At 40.1% G+C, this 18,634-nt stretch overlaps 1 protein-coding gene and 1 non-coding gene across 2 annotated transcripts in view; both read right to left on the reverse strand.

The window, feature by feature from the left end:
- Window positions 1-4,635: 4,635 nt before the first annotated feature.
- Window positions 4,636-18,634, reverse strand: part of LOC145404401 (tyrosine-protein kinase CSK-like) — a 402,657-nt gene continuing 388,658 nt past the window's right edge. Inside the window, exon 7 of the mRNA XM_080275917.1 lies at window positions 4,636-4,794. Coding sequence (XP_080132043.1) covers window positions 4,636-4,794 — 159 coding nt within the window. The remainder of the gene's footprint in view (window positions 4,795-18,634) is intronic.
- On the reverse strand, window positions 12,462-12,580 carry LOC145404545 (5S ribosomal RNA). Its single transcript, XR_013898201.1, has one exon. It is a non-coding gene; the product is annotated as a 5S ribosomal RNA (ribosomal RNA).

Raw genomic sequence — 18,634 nt, forward strand, 5'->3', positions numbered from 1 at the left:
ACTCAGACCTGACCCCATCTTCATTTGAGTTTATGGAAGTATTAATAAATTTCCATCAGAATACCATTAGAATTGCAACTGTCTATCGACCAGGTCATCCGGGCAGAGATCGAGGTTTTATGGAGGAGTTTGGGCAGTTTCTTGAAGGGTTTTCTCTTAAACCTGGAGGACTTCTTGTTTGTGGTGATTTCAATTATTGGGTTGACAGTCCACAGTCAAAACCATTTTCTTCAGAATTCCTTGAGTTGATCACCCAGAACAATTTTTTCAATCATGTGAGTAATCCAACTCATGTCTCAGGACATGTTCTTGACTTGATCTTGTCCCCTGTTGGTTGCAGGCGCATATCAGATGTGGAGGTTGACTCATTTGACCCCCTCATCTCTGATCATGCTCTGATCACTCTTAGTTTTGATGTCCCGAAATCCCCTTCATATAAAAAGGTCATCAGGTTCAGAAATTACAACAATGTTGACCGCCAGCTGATGTGTTTTGAAATTGATCAACGTTTAAACTCCATCGATTCTTCAAGTCTTTCTTCTGATGAATTGGTTGATATTTACAACAACGAGCTCAAGTCAATTTTTGACCATTATTGTCATGAGGTAGTAAAAACAATCATTGTACGTGATAATTCTCCGTGGTATGGTCCATCCATTAATTCTTTGCGTAAACAACGTAGAAGGGCAGAACGTGAGTGGCGCTTGCAGCGGACCGAAGTAACTCATTAGCGTTATGTTTCTGCGAGAAGAGCAGTCGTTCACACTGTAAAAGCCCAAAAGGCTAGGTATTATCAAAATAAAGTTGATTCATGTGGTGGTGATAAAAAAAAACTGTCTGCAGTTATGAACAATTTGGTTGGTCGGAGGAATGTAATTGTTAAACCAACTTCTGTATCTGATGCCCAACTGGCTTCTGATTTTGCTTCATTTTTTACAAGTAAGATATCTCACATAAGAAGTGATTTAGACAGCAGTTCTCCTAGTGAAGCGTACTCAGTTGACTTCCAGCCACAGTGCACCGGGGATCATATGCTTTCAACATTTCATCCGCTGGATGTAAACAAAGTCAAATGTTACATCAGAGAACTTAATAAAACATTTGCTCACTCAATCCGTGTAACATGTCACAACTGCCTTATGTGTATGAGCATGCTGCAGACTTTATCTGCAACATAATAAATAGATGCTTCTTAGAAAGCAATTTTGTGCAGTCTGAGAAACGTGCTTTGCTTAGGCCCCTAATTAAGAAACCTGGCCTTGATGTCGAGAGCATGACAAATTATCGTCCCTTCTCTAACCTGTCTTTTTTATCCAAGATTATTGAGCGGGCCATACTCGATCAACTCTTACCACTGCTGGAACACAACAAAGTTGTTCCTGTTGTTCAATCAGCATACAGAAAATACCATTCAACTGAAACTGCACTAACAAGGATTCAGTGACTTGGTGGCAAACACTTGTAGTGGGATGTCCTCTCTCCTAGGTCTGTTGGATCTGTCTGCAGCTTTTGATACAGTAGATCATAAACTATTGTTGGATGATCTGTATTTTTATGGCATTCGTGATATTGCCCTTTTGCTCCCTAAGTTGTATCTGTCGGACAGATCTCAGAGAGTGGTTGTTGATCATGATAGCTCTGATTCTGCTCCTCTTCTATTTGGAGTCCCTCAAGGATCAGTTTTGGGTCCAATTCTATTTACTATCTACACAAGTAGTTTATCGTCTCTACTTGATGCTCATGATGTGTTCTATCATTTTTATGCTGATGACACCCAGCTCTATGTTAAGATGTCAGATATCAACGATACTAAGACAAAGTTTGAATCTCTAATGTCTGATATTAAGATTTGGATGGCTAAGAGGAAACTTATGCTGAATGATGGTAAAACTGAGATCATCATCATCAGAGGAAACAGAAGGGGTGATGACACTGACAATGCCCTGGCTTTGAACATTGGCGTGTCACAGCTGCATCCAGTCAGTTCTGTTTGAAATCTGGGTGTTTATTTTAATTCTAAGTTAAATTACAAAGAACATATTAATCAGGTTGTAAGAGGGTGTAACTTGCATATCAGAAATCTGTACTCAGTGAGAAAATTCCTGAATAGACGGTGCCTCTTAACATTGGTCCATGCAGTGGTCTTGTCTCGTGTTGATTATTGTAATTCACTGTGGGTTGGTCTTCCAAATAATATACTAACAGAAGTTCAGTCTGTGTTGAACAAGGCGGCACGGCTTATCTTTGGTCTCCTCCCGAGAACCTCAACTACCCCGTTTCTGATTGAGTTGCATTGGTTACCAGTAAAGGCTAGAACTGAATTTAAACTGTGTCTTAATACATTCAAGGTTCTTACGTTTGGTGAACCGAAGTATCTTGCTGAATTGTTAAAACTCCCATCGACATGCCCGGGTGAGATGTTACGCAGTGAAGATGATTCCTTGCGTCTTGATGAGCCAGGAGCCATTCACCAGTCATCTTTCTCTGATCGTTCTTTTGCATATAGAGCCCCTAGATTATATAACAGATTGCCATTGTCCATAAGACAACTCTCTACTGTTGAATCCTGTAAGAGACAGCTGAAAGCCTTTCTTTTTTCAAAATGCTATGACCTGGAGAGAGGTACTATGACGGATGATTATAGGGTTTAAATATTGCCACTTTCATGTATATATGATGTAGCTTGTATTATATACAAGAAATGTCACAATTCTTGTAACTGTAAAAATAATGTATGTGTGTTGAGCACTAGTGAATTCCCAAAAGGAAGAACTGGCGCTTTTGAGAAACAAAAGGCCAGATTATTATTATTTTTATTATACATATATATATATATATATATATATATAGGCATACCCCAGTTTAACGATCTAATTGGTTAGGTAAAACCCCATCGTTAGGCGGGGTATCATATATTGGGGAACTTTTAACAACTATTTCAATGTGGACCATTTACCAGCCTTGGGTGTCCCCCCAAACCAAGTCCAAAACCAACCCAGATGAGCCCAAAAACAGGTTTAGAGGCAATCTAAATGGCCTAACAGCTGTAAAGGAAGCTAACCTAAGCCTAACACCTGTAAATAACTCACAAAAACCAACAAATCAATTCTGAATATCGTCAAATATAAGTCTGGAAGCTATCAAGCTTAGCAAACTGTACCCCAAACTGACAATGTTCACCCCACCTATGGCTAAAACATATTAATCAAAGTCTAAAAACAGTTTATGAATCAACCTAAACACACAATTTTAATCTAAAATATGAGCACTGTAAATTCCCATGTGGTCTAGTGGCGAGGTATTGCTGTTTATTCACTGATTATTCACAAAAACGAGGATGTGCAGCATCCACTGAATGAGTGTCTAGTCAGGACGGTAGTTAGGTGGTAACTAGGGAGGGATGGGGGAAGCACGCAGCGAGCGTAAACACAGCAGGTCGGCGTCAATTTCAAAGTACTGTTGAAAAAAATGTCAGATTTTTTTTGTTTTTTTAACGTTTTCTTGAACATTTTTGGGTTCCAAAGACCTGGGCACAAAATGTCCGGTACGTGGGAAGTCCGGATAGTGGGCATCCCGATAGTAAAGGGATTACTTAGAGAGAAAGAGAGAGAGAGAGAGAGAGATACTGTACATATACTGGTATATATTAAACACCATGGTGTTAGTATTAATTTTTTTTTTTTTTATCACATTAACTGATTCCTTTTTTTGATTTCAGAGTATAACTTTACCAGTGCCATGGGAACTAAAATATGATGAAATTCTGATCCAGCCTGATAACATTAATCCCATGTTAACTCCTTTGGATCAAAGGGACCTGAGGCTACGCTAATGTACTTAGGAACATTAAGAGTCATTGGGGATGTGCCTGGTTGTGCTTTACATGACAGAAAAACCTCTGGCAACCTCTAATATTTGAATCATACTGCACAAACCAATGCCCTTTCCAACCCAAGAGCTCTACCAGCAGACCATCAGTCATCTGATAAACAAAGCTAAAAATATATATGAATAAAATACAACAGACATTCGCTATAACAGACCTCGGTATAGAAGATAATGGATTTAATGGACACTATGAAGACACCAAACTTCTGTTGCTACAATGAACACTGTCCATTACATGAGATGCAATACTTGTGTTTCCTAGCCTTTGTACTCCAATCTGGCCTGAAACTGCCCTTTCCCCATCATGATTGCCAAACTGAAATTACAGACTACAGCAATACTATACTAGTCTGAAGAACTGCTATGACAAGGATATGAAATGAGTTGCAAAAGGGTGAAATTATGAGCCAAGTTAGTGTAAAATGGGTATACTTTTCATTTTTAGTACCAGACTATGTTATTGTACTTATTTACTGTACTTTCATATGTGCTTGAAATCCCACTTCAGGGGGGTACCATCGGACATAACTGACTATGGGCTTTATCAGATCAGGCTTCCCCCAATTAGTCTCTTATAGCAAGAGTCTACTATATGTGTTGTTATTACTATCCTGCTAACCTATTCCTTTTGCTGATGTCAAAATGTAACTCAACTCACATCATGGGAACTGGAACATTATGCCAATAATGCTGATAATGTATACTAACAATAAATGAGTACGTATTATTAGACGTGTATACCACATACTAGTACCATGCAGTACTAACAGTTAATTCTTGTCTGTTGATGGACCACCCAGCATCCTTGAAAAGCTTCACAGCATCTACTGCATCCTCCCGTCGACCTTGTTTGGGCACAGATCTCTTTAACTGGGTACACAGACCATCAGCATCCTGTTCATAGTGCTGAGAAAAAGCATAAAGGAAGATAAGAACAAGAAATGTAAAACACCTGTACTCTATTTAAACCATTTCAATAAATAGAGACCATCTACACAGTGCTGCATTATTAATCCAAAACCTGCAACATACATATTTCCACTAATATGGAGCATATCTATCAAGTATTGTATCATTAACCCAAGAGCTGGGATACATAGTCATCCCTCACCGTTTTCAGTTTTGCTTTCGCCATTTTTCCAAAATATAACACCCTTGCCGAGTACTGTACCATTAATTTACTGCAGCTAAAACCAAGGTGCAAGCCCTAGGTACCGTGTATTTACTGCGGCAATTTTGGTGTCAAAAACTGAAATAGGTTTGATTAGCCGGAGCACTTAAAACCTGCCTGAGGCTCTCTTTTAGTTGCCTTTACCCCCACTCATCTCTCAGTTACTCACCAATATTCAAAGGAGTGACTAACAGTACATTTTACTGTAAGTACTGTCCGGCCATATTGTAATCGGTATACTTGAGGACAATGATACAATGCAGTGTATCAAATAAATGAAAAATTAGTAAATTAAAATCATATAAATTGGTGATAACTTTGTCAACATTATTTAGTGATAATTGTACTAAAATTGCCAGGTAAATATCTGAATGAGATTAGTACAAGTTCATGATCACTGTGACGTACAGTATACCACCATGGGCTAAAGGTTTCAGGTGTTGATTCTATCCACTTTCTTGAGAAAGAAAACATTATTCCTTTCCCAAGCTTTTGGGGTTAACAGTCTATATTTTACATCATCTGAATATACTCTTTAAACAATCAAATTCTAACATCTGGTGATCTATTTCATCACCAGAAAGTTTTTTTTTTTTGGCAATCACACAGTTAATTTACAAGTTTTGGGCCTTATTTTCATTTACAGTAAGCAGATATTTGTGATTCATAGGCTTGTGTTCCCTAACACCATGTAAATAGTGAGATGACTGTATACTTAAACCACACCAAAGTTCTTGCCACAGTTTGATCTGCCAGGTTTTCAAGGTGTTCACTTTTCTTGGACCAACAGTAAATCTTTCAATGCTACAATGCCTGGTTTCAACTGGCATGTTGCGGGAATAACTCGGGACTTCCACATGATGAAAACTTTACAGAACTTGGTTATTTCCATACTTTATTCCAATGTCAAAATCACAGACTTCTTTATAAGCAATATCAATTCTTTCTATGCCAACAGTGAAAAAAATGGATCCATTACCTGGATCAGAATAGCCATAGCAGGAATGTTTGTTTTTCAGCCTCAACATTCATTTTTTCTTCTGTTCATAGTTTTCTTCAGTGCAGCTGCCTCAATATGATTTATTCTTATTTATTCTTTCCCTTACAATTAGGATCCTTCTTTTCTCTGTAAGTCCTTTTGTCTCGACCAACATCATCAACATCCAATCCTATGTTGCCCCATGAGAAGTGCAGGAGCCTAGGGCTAAACAAGTTGGTCCTGACATTTAAGATGAGACTGACCAGCCCCACTCATCCCTGAGTGGCATTATGTGAGCAATAAACCCCAACAACCCCTTGGATATAAACCTTCACCAGCTCGGATTGGACTACCGTAAAATACCCACTAAACCATCAGGCACCAAAATCTAGTTATATGGTTGCCACTCAGTGTAGGAAATGGTTTCCTGGTGTACAGGAAACCATTTGGCTTGTCACTCAGTGTAGCGTCGCCCACAGGCAGAAGGAAGAGGAAAGAATGAAGGAAAGAAAGACAGAAGAGGGAGTGTAAAGTCACTCATAGGCAGAAGGATGAGGAAAGAGTGAAGGAAAGAAAGACCAACATGTGTCTAAAAAACTGTGAGAGAGCAGTGGCGCTAATGCACAACACTAGTACACAGACCAAAGCTTATCCATAATCAGACAACTAACCTATAAAGAGGAAAGTATTCAAGTCCAAAATCATGGACTTCATTATAAGTACTGTAAAATCAATTCTTTCAGTGCTCTCAGTGAATGAACAGACCCATTGCCTGGTTCAACAAAGCTTTAGCAAAGTTATCTGCTTTTTGGCATCTTGATGTTCATTTTTTCTCTCTCTCTCTCTTTTTTCAGCACAGCAGCCTCAATATGATCTAATATCATCCTTCACATTATGCTCCTTCTTTTCGTTGCAAGTCCTTTTGTCCAGACCACCACATATCTAAAAAACTGCATGAGAGCAGCAGAGTTAATGACCAAGACCAGCACACAGGATAAAAGCCCAGCCATAATCTCCCTGTTTGAATCAGACTACTGTCCTATAATGAAGAAAGTACTCAAGTGTGACATGAAGAAGTTCTTTTGTACATATTTTGCTGCTGCTGTTTGGGGTTTCCTACCTCTCACTTCAAGAACTGTTTCATGTAGCAGCAGTGGCTGTATCATAACCAATGAATTGAGAAAAGTACTGTATTAGCAACTATCCCAACCTTATCTGCAGGAGGTAGGATAGTTTATCCCCACTTTCACATGGTCTGCACCGTTAGTACAGTTAGTATCCGTGCAAGTAGAACCAACAAGGAGGGTCCTGCTTAACACTGTGTGTGTGTGTGTGTATTTACCTATTTGTATTTACCTATTTGTAGTATACAGGAATTGAGCAATGCTCGTGTTGTCCTGTCTCCATATCCACATTTATCAAGTCTACCTTTACACACATGAATGTTTTTCTCATGCACCACCTCTTTGTCTAAGTCGTTCCAAATATTTAAATATTTACCTAATATACCTAATTGTGATATACACGGAATGTACTATGCTCGTGGGTTTCCGTTGCTGTTTCTCAATAAGTTGAATTTAACTTTAAACTCATTTAAGTTTCTAGACTGGACGATCTCTTTGTCCAGGCTATTCCATAAGTCTATACTTCTGTAAGGAAAGCTATATTTCTTGATATCCTTCAAGCAGCTTGACTTTTTCAATTTCATTCCATGTCCTCTTGTTGCTCTCTTATCCCATACAAACAGATCTTCTTTGTCAATTTTATCTACTCCCACCATGGTCCTGAACACCGCAATCATGTCTCCCCTCTTTCTCCTTTCCTCTAACGAAGGCAAATCCAGTTTTTCCAGCCTCTCTCTGTATGACAGGTCTGTCAGACTAGGGACCATCTTGGTTGCTGTTCTTTGTATTCTCTCAATCTTGTTTATATCTTTCTTTTTGTGTGGACACCACACTACCGCTGCATATTCTAACCTGGGGCGGATCATGGCCACTATCAATTTTTTCATCATTTCCTCATCCATATAATGAAATGCTACTCTTATGTTAGTCAAGAGTTTATAAGTCTCTCCAACTATCTTGTTAATGTGCTTTTCTGGTGACAAACTATCTTGGACCAGCACTCCCAAATCTTTCTCTTCTCTCCTTTTTGTGATTAATTCATTACCCAAAAAATAATTCAGTGATGGTCTCCTGGTACTTTTACCCATTTCCAATATTTTACATTTCTTTACATTAAATTTCATTTCCCATGTCCGGCTCCAATTGTGTATCCTATCCAAATCCTCCTGCAGTATTTTACAATCCTCCTCAACCTCTTTCTTCCTCAAGATCTTTACATCATCAGCAAACAGACTTGCATAACTGTTCACTCCATCTACCATATCATTTACGTAAATCAGGAACATTACTGGCGCCAACACTGAGCCTTGAGGGACTCCACGTGTTACTTCCCTCCATCCAGACATCTTTTCCTTTATTACTGTCCTCATTTGTCTGTCTCTCAAAAAGTCTCTCATCCATTCCAGAAGATTCCCCTTTAGTCCTCCTATATATTCTAGTTTCCACATTAGTCTCTTATGAGGTACCTTGTCAAAGGCCTCCTCTAAGTACACACAATCCACCCAACCATCTCTCTCCTGTACCACATCAATCGTGTATGTATTTACCTATTTGTAGTATACAGGAATTGAGCAATGCTCGTGTTGTCCTGTCTCCATATCCACATTTATCAAGTCTACCTTTACACACATGAATGTTTTTCTCATGCACCACCTCTTTGTCTAAGTCGTTCCAAATATTTAAGTATTTACCTAATATACCTAATTGTGATATACACGGAATGTACTATTCTAGTGGGTTTCCATCGCTGTTTCTCAGTAAGTCGAATTTAACTTTAAACTCGTTTAAGTTTTTAGACTGGACGATCTCTTTGTCCAGGCTATTCCATAAGTCTATACTTCTGTAAGGAAAGCTATATTTCTTGATATCCTTCAAGCAGCTTGACTTTTTCAATTTCATTCCATGTGCTCTTGTTGCTCTCTTATCCCATACAAACAGATCTTCTTTGTCAATTTTATCTACTCCCACCATGGTCCTGAACACCGCAATCATGTCTCCCCTCTTTCTCCTTTCCTCTAACAAAGGCAAATCCAGTTTTTCCAGCCTCTCTCTGTATGACAGGTCTGTCAGACTGGGGACCATCTTGGTTGCTGTTCTTTGTATTCTCTCAATCTTGTTTATATCTTTCTTTTTGTGTGGGCACCACACTACCGCTGCATATTCTAACCTGGGGTGGATCATGGCCACTATCAATTTTTTCATCATTTCCTCATCCATATAATGAAATGCTACTCTTATGTTAGTCAAGAGTTTATAAGTCTCTCCAACTATCTTGTTAATGTGCTTTTCTGGTGACAAACTATCTTGGACCAGCACTCCCAAATCTTTCTCTTCTCTCCTTTTTGTGATTAATTCATTACCCAAAAAATAATTCAGTGATGGTCTCCTGGTACTTTTATCCATTTCCAATATTTTACATTTCTTTACATTAAATTTCATTTCCCACGTCCAGCTCCAATTGTGTATCCTATCCAAATCCTCCTGCAGTATTTTACAATCCTCCTCAACCTCTATCTTCCTCAAGATCTTTACATCATCAGCAAACAGACTTGCATAACTGTTCACTCCATCTACCATATCATTTACGGAAATCAGGAACATTACTGGCGTCAACACTGAGCCTTGAGAGACTCCACTTGTTACTTCCCTCCATCCAGACATCTTTTCCTTTATTACTGTCCTCATTTGTCTGTCTCTCAAAAAGTCTCTCATCCATTCCAGAAGTTTCCCCTTCAGTCCTCCTATATATTCTAGTTTCCACATTAGTCTCTTATGAGGTACCTTGTCAAAGGCCTTCTCTAAGTCTAAGTACACACAATCCACCCAACCATCTCTCTCCTGTACCACATCAATCGCTCTTGAGTAAAAGCTCAACAAGTTTGAAACACATGACCTTCCACTTCTGAATCCAAATTGGCATTCAGCCAAAATATTCATCTCTTCCAGATATTTTATCCATCTGTCTTTCAGGATTCTCTCACACAATTTTGCGGCCATGCTGGTTAGAGACACTGGTCTATAATTCAGGGGTTCTTCCCTGTTTCCTCCCTTGTAAATTGGTACCACATTTGCCCTCTTCCATTCTTTTGGCACTTTCCCCTCTTCCAGTGAGCATACAATTAAGCTGTGAATTTTATCCGCCAGTTGTTTTCTGCATTCCTTCAGTACCCAATTAGAAATTCCTGGGGCTTTCCTTACATCTTGAGTTTCCAGTAATTTATACACTTCCTGTACCTCCACTTTTATATCTTTCATCACCGGAACATTTCTAATCACTCCCTCCCCTTCCACAAGCTCCTTTTCTTTAGTGAAAACTGACTGGAAACGTTTGTTCATTATTTCTGCTTGCATTGCCGCATCCTTAAAGACCTCTCCTTCTACTTTCAGTTTGGTGATTCTTTCCTTTTGTTTCAGTTTGCCATTAACAAATCTATAAAACAGTTTGGGTTCATTCTTGCATTTGTCAATTATACCTTTTTCAAAATTCCTTTCTTCTTCTCTATGTATTCTTGTGTATTCATTTCTTGTTCTTTTATATTCTTCCTTTGTTCTGTCATTACCTCTCTTTCTCCAATTGTTCCACGCCTTATCTCTCTCTTTTTTTGCTATCATACACATTAAATTAAACCACTCCTTTTTCCTGTTTTCTTTCCCTCTTACTCTTGGTACAAATTTTTTCACTCCCAAATTATAAAGGTCTAGAAAGATATCCCACTTCCTCTGTATCTCTCTTGTTTCTCTGAATTTTCTCCAATCCGCATTTTCAAAAAAGTTTCTCAATCCTGTAAAATTTGCTTTCCCAAAGTTGTATCTTCCCTGTCTATGAAGTTCGTCTCTTGGCTCGACGTTTCCTATTAACATCTGGAACTCAATGACCACGTGATCACTTTTTCCCAAAGGACAGAGATATTCCAATGATTCTATTACATCGGGTTCTTTGGTAAACAGTAAATCTAACCTTGCTGGTGTGTCCTCACCTCAAAACCGTGTCTCTTCTTTGACCCATTGTGTCATCACATTATTCATTATTATATTTAATAACATAGTGCCCCACGAATCCTCGTCGCCTCCCGAGTACCATTCCTCCCAGTTCACCTCTTTACAATTAAAGTCACCCACCAAAATTATATTATTGCTATTCTCAATTATTTTTTGCAAGTAGCTAGCCATATCTGACAACATCTCATGGTATTCGTCATCCTTCCATGCTCTCGTCTTTGGGGGAACATACACTACGGCCATATCTCTCTTAACATTCTCTCCAGTTTCTAATTTCATATATATCACTTCAGCCCTGCCTTCTCCCATTTCCACAGTATCTACATTTATGTTGTTCTTCACTGCTATCATCACTCCTCCTCCCTTTTTTTCTTTTCTGTCTTTTCTCCACAGTTTGTATTTACCATCTCCCAAATGAACATCAATATCTTCTCTTAATTTGGTCTCTACAAAGCACATGACATCAGGTTCATGTTCTCTCAAGAAATCATTAATTTCGATCCTTGTCGATATGAAACCATCAACATTAGTATATATCACCTTCAAATTATTTTTGACATTATTAATACCCTCTTCTCTCCTACTCTCTGTCCGTACCACTTCCTCAACTTCTGATCTTTCACAACCATCCCCCTTAGTTTCCTTCACTTCTATTTCCTTAAATACCATTTCCTTACTTTCATATCCAATACTCTCCAAAAAAAAGTATTACATTCTTCCTCTGTCCTCTTATCATTTTTTTCCTTTACTTCTTCCTTTAATGATTTTAAAACTTTTCTTTCATCTTCATTCAGATCTTTTCTTATTATAATATTTTCCATTCCCGCCTCTTTGCTTAATTTCCAGGTCACTTTAAGTATCTCATTTATTACACTTTCTGATGAAAACTTGACTCTCATTGGTCTTGTTTCCCCTTTCTTGTAAGGCCCTATCCTCCTTACTTCCTCAATTTCTTTTACCCACTTGTCTCCTTCGGGGTCAATCTTGCCTAATATTCCTCTCACCATGTTCGTGTCTCTCTCGAGTCTTACGAACCTAACCTTTTCTTCCTCTTCCCTGTTTCCAAATATTACCACACATCTGTTCCTTTCTACAGTTTCTCTCACTATTTTCTCTTTTTTCTTCAGTATTTTCATTACATTTTCTTCCATTTCTTTCTTGTTCATTTCCCTTTCTTCCTGGATCCATCCATCCATCGCCAGACGCCATGTATCCCAAACGGGGTGGTCAATGGCTTAGAGTTAATTGTTTTACAGGGAGGGGCACTAATCCTCCACCAACCCCACTTGACACGTAGGGATGCCAACAGCATCTGGTGTTCCCAGGCGGTCACCCATCCAAGTACTAACCAGACCCAACGTTGCTTAACTTCGCTTATCGGACGGGAAGCGGTGTACTCAACGTGGCATGGCCGTGGATGATCTCTCTTAAATTGACCACTTCTTTCTGTTCTTCTTCTACGTGTGCCCACTTTGCCTTATGTTCTTCTAATACATTACTCACCTTCTCCGTTTTATTAGTACTCTCTTCTAGTTTCCTCCTCAGTTCAACATTTTCCCGCTTCAAATTCCTAATTCTTCATTGGCTGTTTCATTGGACTGGATCAGACTCTGTATGGTGGTTTCCATATTTTCAGACACATCTTTTATCACTAGATTCTCTACTTTCTCTTCGAGTTCACTAATCCTCATAATTAATGTTTTAACCAGGTCCATAACATTGGTATTAGCATCAAATCCTTGAAATTCGAGTCCCTCATTGTTTATATTTTCGGCCATGTTTAATGTAAAGTACCAAAACAGCTGTTACCGAAAAAACTACAAACATTCATGTATACTATAGCCAATAAATCTTTACATTTTTGGTAGTCTATTAACTTTCATTATTTTAAATTTAAGGCAAGACCTTAGGAGACAGGACAGACAAAATTCCTGAAACTACTTAAGGTTAGGAGCGATGGCTGGGACGTCCGCTCTCTCCGGCTGCTCGTTCGTGTGTGTGTGTGTGTGTGTGTGTGTGTGTTTTCACTATCCATTCTTTCTGGAGTCTGGTACTTTTAATATTACTGATGCCTGGGACTACCTAGGCAGCTCATTAGGTTAGGCTGAAAAGATCTGGTGCCCAGGATGCAGAAAGTCTGTTGCGATGTCAGGCGCTGAACTGCTGGGCAATGTGGTTACTGGCATTACATAAATGTGAAGGGCCTGAGGGCAATAAATATATAGTAGTTTTACATCAAAGAGGCGGCTCAAAATCTGACGGTAGCGTGGTAGCTGCGATGTGGGTACCACTGGAGCAGGTATGGAGACTGAGATTACAAAATGGATCGAGGTGCTTTGGAAAGGTGCTCTTCACAGTTTTACAGAGGATGTCTTCGAGGGTGAAAGCTCTGGAAGATAGGATCAACACTACTGAGGCAACTCCTTATGAACCCTCGACATCATTTGCTGGTATCTTGAAACAAGAACTAAAGGAGATGCAGATGGAATGGGACAAACCCACCAAAAATCTGAGTCATGACAAGACAGATCATAGCCATTAAGTACACTGTACTGGTATTGAAGCCAAACGATGGCACTGAGAATTATAAGGCTAGGTTGTCTGCAGCTACTGGGGATGTGGTGAGGGCACAGAGGTCTATTCCCTCTATAGCTGTAAGGCAACAAAATTAGGGGCCCCTTATGGTTTTGTTGCCCACAGCGTGAGCCAAGGCAAATGCCTGTGCAGCAATGAAATAATGTTTTGGTTTTGATCCTATTTACTAAGTAACTGAGCCAAAGACAATGCTGTCAAAGATGACTGTGACAAGCCATTCTCTTTCTCTGGATGCCCTTCACATAATTCCAAGCATTTTAGATAAGTAGAGTAAAATTAAGATCCTTGAAAAAAGTGGTTCTACTCTCAACCTTCTTTTTTCAAGAATTAAGAATGACACTAAAAGTGCCATCTTAAAGATATCTCAACTGCAATTATATATCTGTAGGTCTTACAAGATGCTATGCCTTTCACAGAATTTGGGTTAAGCATAGCCACCACGGTCAAGGTCTTGGGTCACACATCATAGAAGTGTGTTATAAAGAGCGATGAACGCAAATGTGTATTTATGCTGAAGCCCATAAATCTAAAGACTGTGGTAACAAAGACTCCCCCACATGCATAACCTCTCTTCCATAAGGTATCAAAAAGCTGATGATAATTCTCAGTCAGTGGCTCACTTTGCACCCAGTAGCTGGTGTTCACTTATGATTTCCACAGGAATAGATTAAATGAAAACACCAAGGAACAGCATGGTGGACTGAAGAGGTGAAACAGGCTGTGGCACAAAAGAAGAAAGCATAAAATGAATGGATGAGAAATAGGGGCGTGGAAGAAGTTGAGCGGCGGAAGAGAGAGTTATATGTGGAAAGAAAGAGAGAGGTGAAAAGATTAGTAAGAGAGAGTAAGAAGAGAGTGGATGAGGAATTTGGAAGGAATTTGAGTGTAAGGTGGAGGGACTGTAAGAAAATGTTCTGGAGAGAGGTGAAAAGAGTAAGACAGGGTGGAAGTGAAGTTAGCAGGGGAGTGAAAGATAAAAATGGTAGATTACTAGTGGAGAAGGGAGAAAAAGTGAGCAGACGGAGAGAACACTTTAAGGAATTGCTGAACGTAGAGGATGGAAGTAATGCGAGTATAAGTGGTGGGGGAATGGCTGGGAGAAGGAGGGAGGTGAGAAGACAGGAAGAAATCAGTAGGATAGAAGTTGTGGAAGCAATGAAGAAAGTTAAATCGGGGAAAGCACCAGGAATTGATGGAGTGTGTGGTGAAATGCTGAAGCATGGGGGAGAGATAGTAGTAGAATGGATGTGGAAGATGTGCAGATTGGCCTGGGAGGAAGGTACAGTCCCGGAGGATTGGAAGTCAGGTATAATTATTCCCTTGTACAAAGGAAATGGGGAAAAAAAAGTGTGTGGTAATCATAGGGGCATTTGTCTTCTTAGTATAATAGGAAAAGTGTATGGTAGGATACTTATAGACAGAGTTAGAGAATGAACAGAGAAATTAGTTGAAGAAGAACAGGGAGGCTTTAGGAAGGGAAGAGGTTGTGTAGATCAAATGTTCATTCTTAGATCTTTAGTGGAAAAGTTTCTAGAGAAGGGAAAGAAGTTGTATGCGGCTTTCATGGATTTGGAGAAAGCATATGACAGGGTGGATAGACAAGGATTGTGGAAAGTGTTAAGAATATATGGAGTAGATGGGAAGTTGTTGAATGCTGTGAAAAGTATGTACAATGGTGCGAAGGCTGCAGTGCGTGTGGATGGTGAACTAAATGAATTTTTCTCTTTGAAAGTTGGTTTGAAACAGGGATGTGTCATGTCTCCATGGTTGTTCAATCTGTACATGGTTGGGGTAATAAAAGAGGTACAAGGTAGGGTAGTGGATGTTGGAGTGGCCCTGGTGAGAGAGGATAGTGTTTGGAAACTCCCTGTACTGTTGTTTGCAGATGATACTGTGTTGTTGAGTGAAGACGAAGGGGAGCTGCAAGGCTTGGTGGATGAGTTTGTGAGAGTGTGTAAGAAAAGGAATCTAAAGGTGAATGTAGGGAAGGGTAAAGTGATGGTCTTTGAGAGAGGTGAAGTTAGTGAATGTACAGCGAGGTTGGATGGTGAGGAATTGGAAAATGTGAGTACGTTTAAGTACTTGGGTAGTGTGATGAGTAAGGATGGAGGTTTGGAGGGTGAAGTGCTTGAAAGGGTACAGCAGGGAAGAAAGGTTGCTGGTTCTTTGAAAGCAGTGATAAGAAACAGGGAAGTGAGCATGGAAGTGAAAAAGTTACTACATGACAGTATTGTGACACCAACTCTAACGAACGGAAGTGAAGCTTGGACATTATTGGAAGGACACAAGTCAAGAGTGAGAGCAGTGAAAATGAGTTATTTGAGAGGAGCCTGTGGAGTCACGTGGAGAGACAGACTGACAAATGAGGATATAAAGGAGCGTTGTGGTGTGGATGTGGATGTGATAGGAAGCGTTATGAGGAACACACTGAGGTGGTTTGGCCATGTGGAGAGGATGGAGGGTGAAAGACTGACGAAGAGAGTGTATGTGAGTGAGGTGGAGGGGGGAAGAGGGAGGGGGAGGCTGAGGATGAGATGGAGGGATGGGGTGGAGAGGTATATGAGAGAGGGGGGTGTGAGTTGGGAGCAGGGCAGTGAAATGCCGGGGGACAGGGCGACTTGGAGGCGATTTGTTTGTGGCCACACCAAACAGGATTGAGGCATCTGGCAATAGATAGATAGATAGACAGACAATCCCCATTGAGTCAACTAAAACTTGGTCTTCTAAACATTAATTCCACGCTAAATAGGACAAATTAAATTAGTTAAGTTTTAAATCAGCATGAGTTTGACATTTTGTGATCTGACTGAAACTTGGTCGCATGAATCTGATTTTAATATTGTTCTCAGTGCTTTGCCTAAGACACATTCTATAATAAATGTTCCCAGACCTGCTGCTGACCTTTTGGGAGGAAGTGTAGCACTCATCTTGTCTGTGGTGAACAGGAATGTTTTTTTTTCATTCATTCACTTATCAACTAATCCTGTGTTGTCCCACAAGGAGTGTAGGAGCCCAGGGCTAGGCAAGTTGGTCCTGACATTTAAGATGACAGTGACCAGTCTCACTCATCCCTGCGTGGTATTGTGTAAGCAATAAACCCCAACCATCCCTTGGATATAAACCTGCATCAGCTCAATCTGACTGGAGCACCTTAATTACTCACTAAACCACCAGGCTCCATAACTCGGTTATATGGTTACCACCCAGCATAGTAAATGGTTTCCTGGTGAACAGCAAAACATTTGGCTTGTCACTCTACCCATAGACAGAAGGAAGAGAAAAGAGTGAAGGAAATGGGATACTGTAGACAAAAACTAATTTCTTTACCAGCCATCCATCCATTCACCATCCAATCCTACGTTGCCCTGTGAGAAGCGTAAGAGACCGGGGCTAGGCAAGTTGGTGCTGACATTTAAGATGAGAGTGACCAGCCTCACTCATCCCTAAGTGACATTACGTGAGCAATATACCCCAACCACCCATTGGAAGTAAATCTTCACCGGTTCAATCCAACTGGAGTGCCGCAATTACCCACTAAACCACCATGCGCCAAAATTTGGTTATATGGTTACCATCCAGCATAGTAAATAGTTTCCTGGTATACAGGAAACCATTCGGTTTTGTCACTCAATGTAGAGTCACCCATAGGCAGAAGGAATTGGAAAGAATGAAGGAAAGAACGACAAAAGAGGGAGTGTAAAGTCACCCCTAGACAGAAGAACGAGGAAAGAATGAAGTAAGACAGAAGAGGAAGGAAGGAATGGAGGGAGGAGAGGAAAGGGCAGACACCTAAGAGCAGCACTACATCAAGTGAGTGGATTTCTTTACCACTTTGGCAAATTTCAAGCAAAAAATCTGCACACTCCTGAGACCCGGCGACCCTTCGAATTCACACAAAAAACTGATCCAGGAACCAAAGCTTGAGGACAGCCAGAGCCCCCAACGCAGAATGGCAAGCACCCCAAAATGGGGAAAACAATTTGGCACTCATTGTCACTGACAAAGAACCCACCCTTGTTGTAGCCCTGCTGAAACAACCACAACCTCTGTTCAAAACCCGAGCAAAATATGAGATGGTGAAGTGGGGACCACTGGTCCACTTGACATGGAATGAACCTCCACAAGACACCACAATCTGGTAAGGGGCGGCCACTTGTCTCTGAGTTGAATGAATGTTTCTTACAAAAATTCTTATTTTATTCCACCTCTGTTTGAATTTATGGAAGTATTAATTCATTTCCATCAGCAAAATATTTGAATTGCAACTGTTTATCAGCCAGGACATCCTGGCATGGACCATGGCTTTATAGAGAAATTTAGTCAGTTTCTAGAAGCAATTTCTTTTAAATTTGGTGGACTGATCATTTGTGGTGATTTCAATTACTGGGCTGACAGCACACAGTTGAAACCCTTTTCTTCGGAATGTCTTGAAATCTCTGATAAGAATATATTTTTCAATCGTGTATCAATCAACTCACATCTTGGGACATGCCCTCAATATGACCATATTCCCTGATGGTTGCAGTTGCATGTTGGTTGTGGAAGTTGATTCAACTGATCCCAATCTCTGACTCTTACCGCATCTGATGCGGTAAAGAGAGAGAGAGAGAGAGAGAGAGAGAGAGAAAGGGAGGAAGGATGCTGATGCAACGTTTATGTGTATGGTACGGCCACATAAGCATAACATCCATTAGCTTGAAGATAAGAGCGAACACCACGCCCTGAAATAGACGCTATGGTCGAGTGTGGGTCAGTGTGTGGGTAGCCGGAATGAGTGCAGGAAAGGGCAGCAGTGATCCTGTGGATTATTTAGACAGATATTCTGAAGGGTGGAGTTCATGCGTGATGTGCAACCCCACGACCATCCTGTGAAGGGGC

Source organism: Coenobita brevimanus, chromosome 63 (genome assembly GCF_032717465.1).
Source record: "Coenobita brevimanus isolate Jiangsu-jjx chromosome 63, ASM3271746v2, whole genome shotgun sequence".
In the NCBI taxonomy this organism is placed as follows: Eukaryota; Metazoa; Arthropoda; class Malacostraca; order Decapoda; family Coenobitidae; genus Coenobita; species Coenobita brevimanus.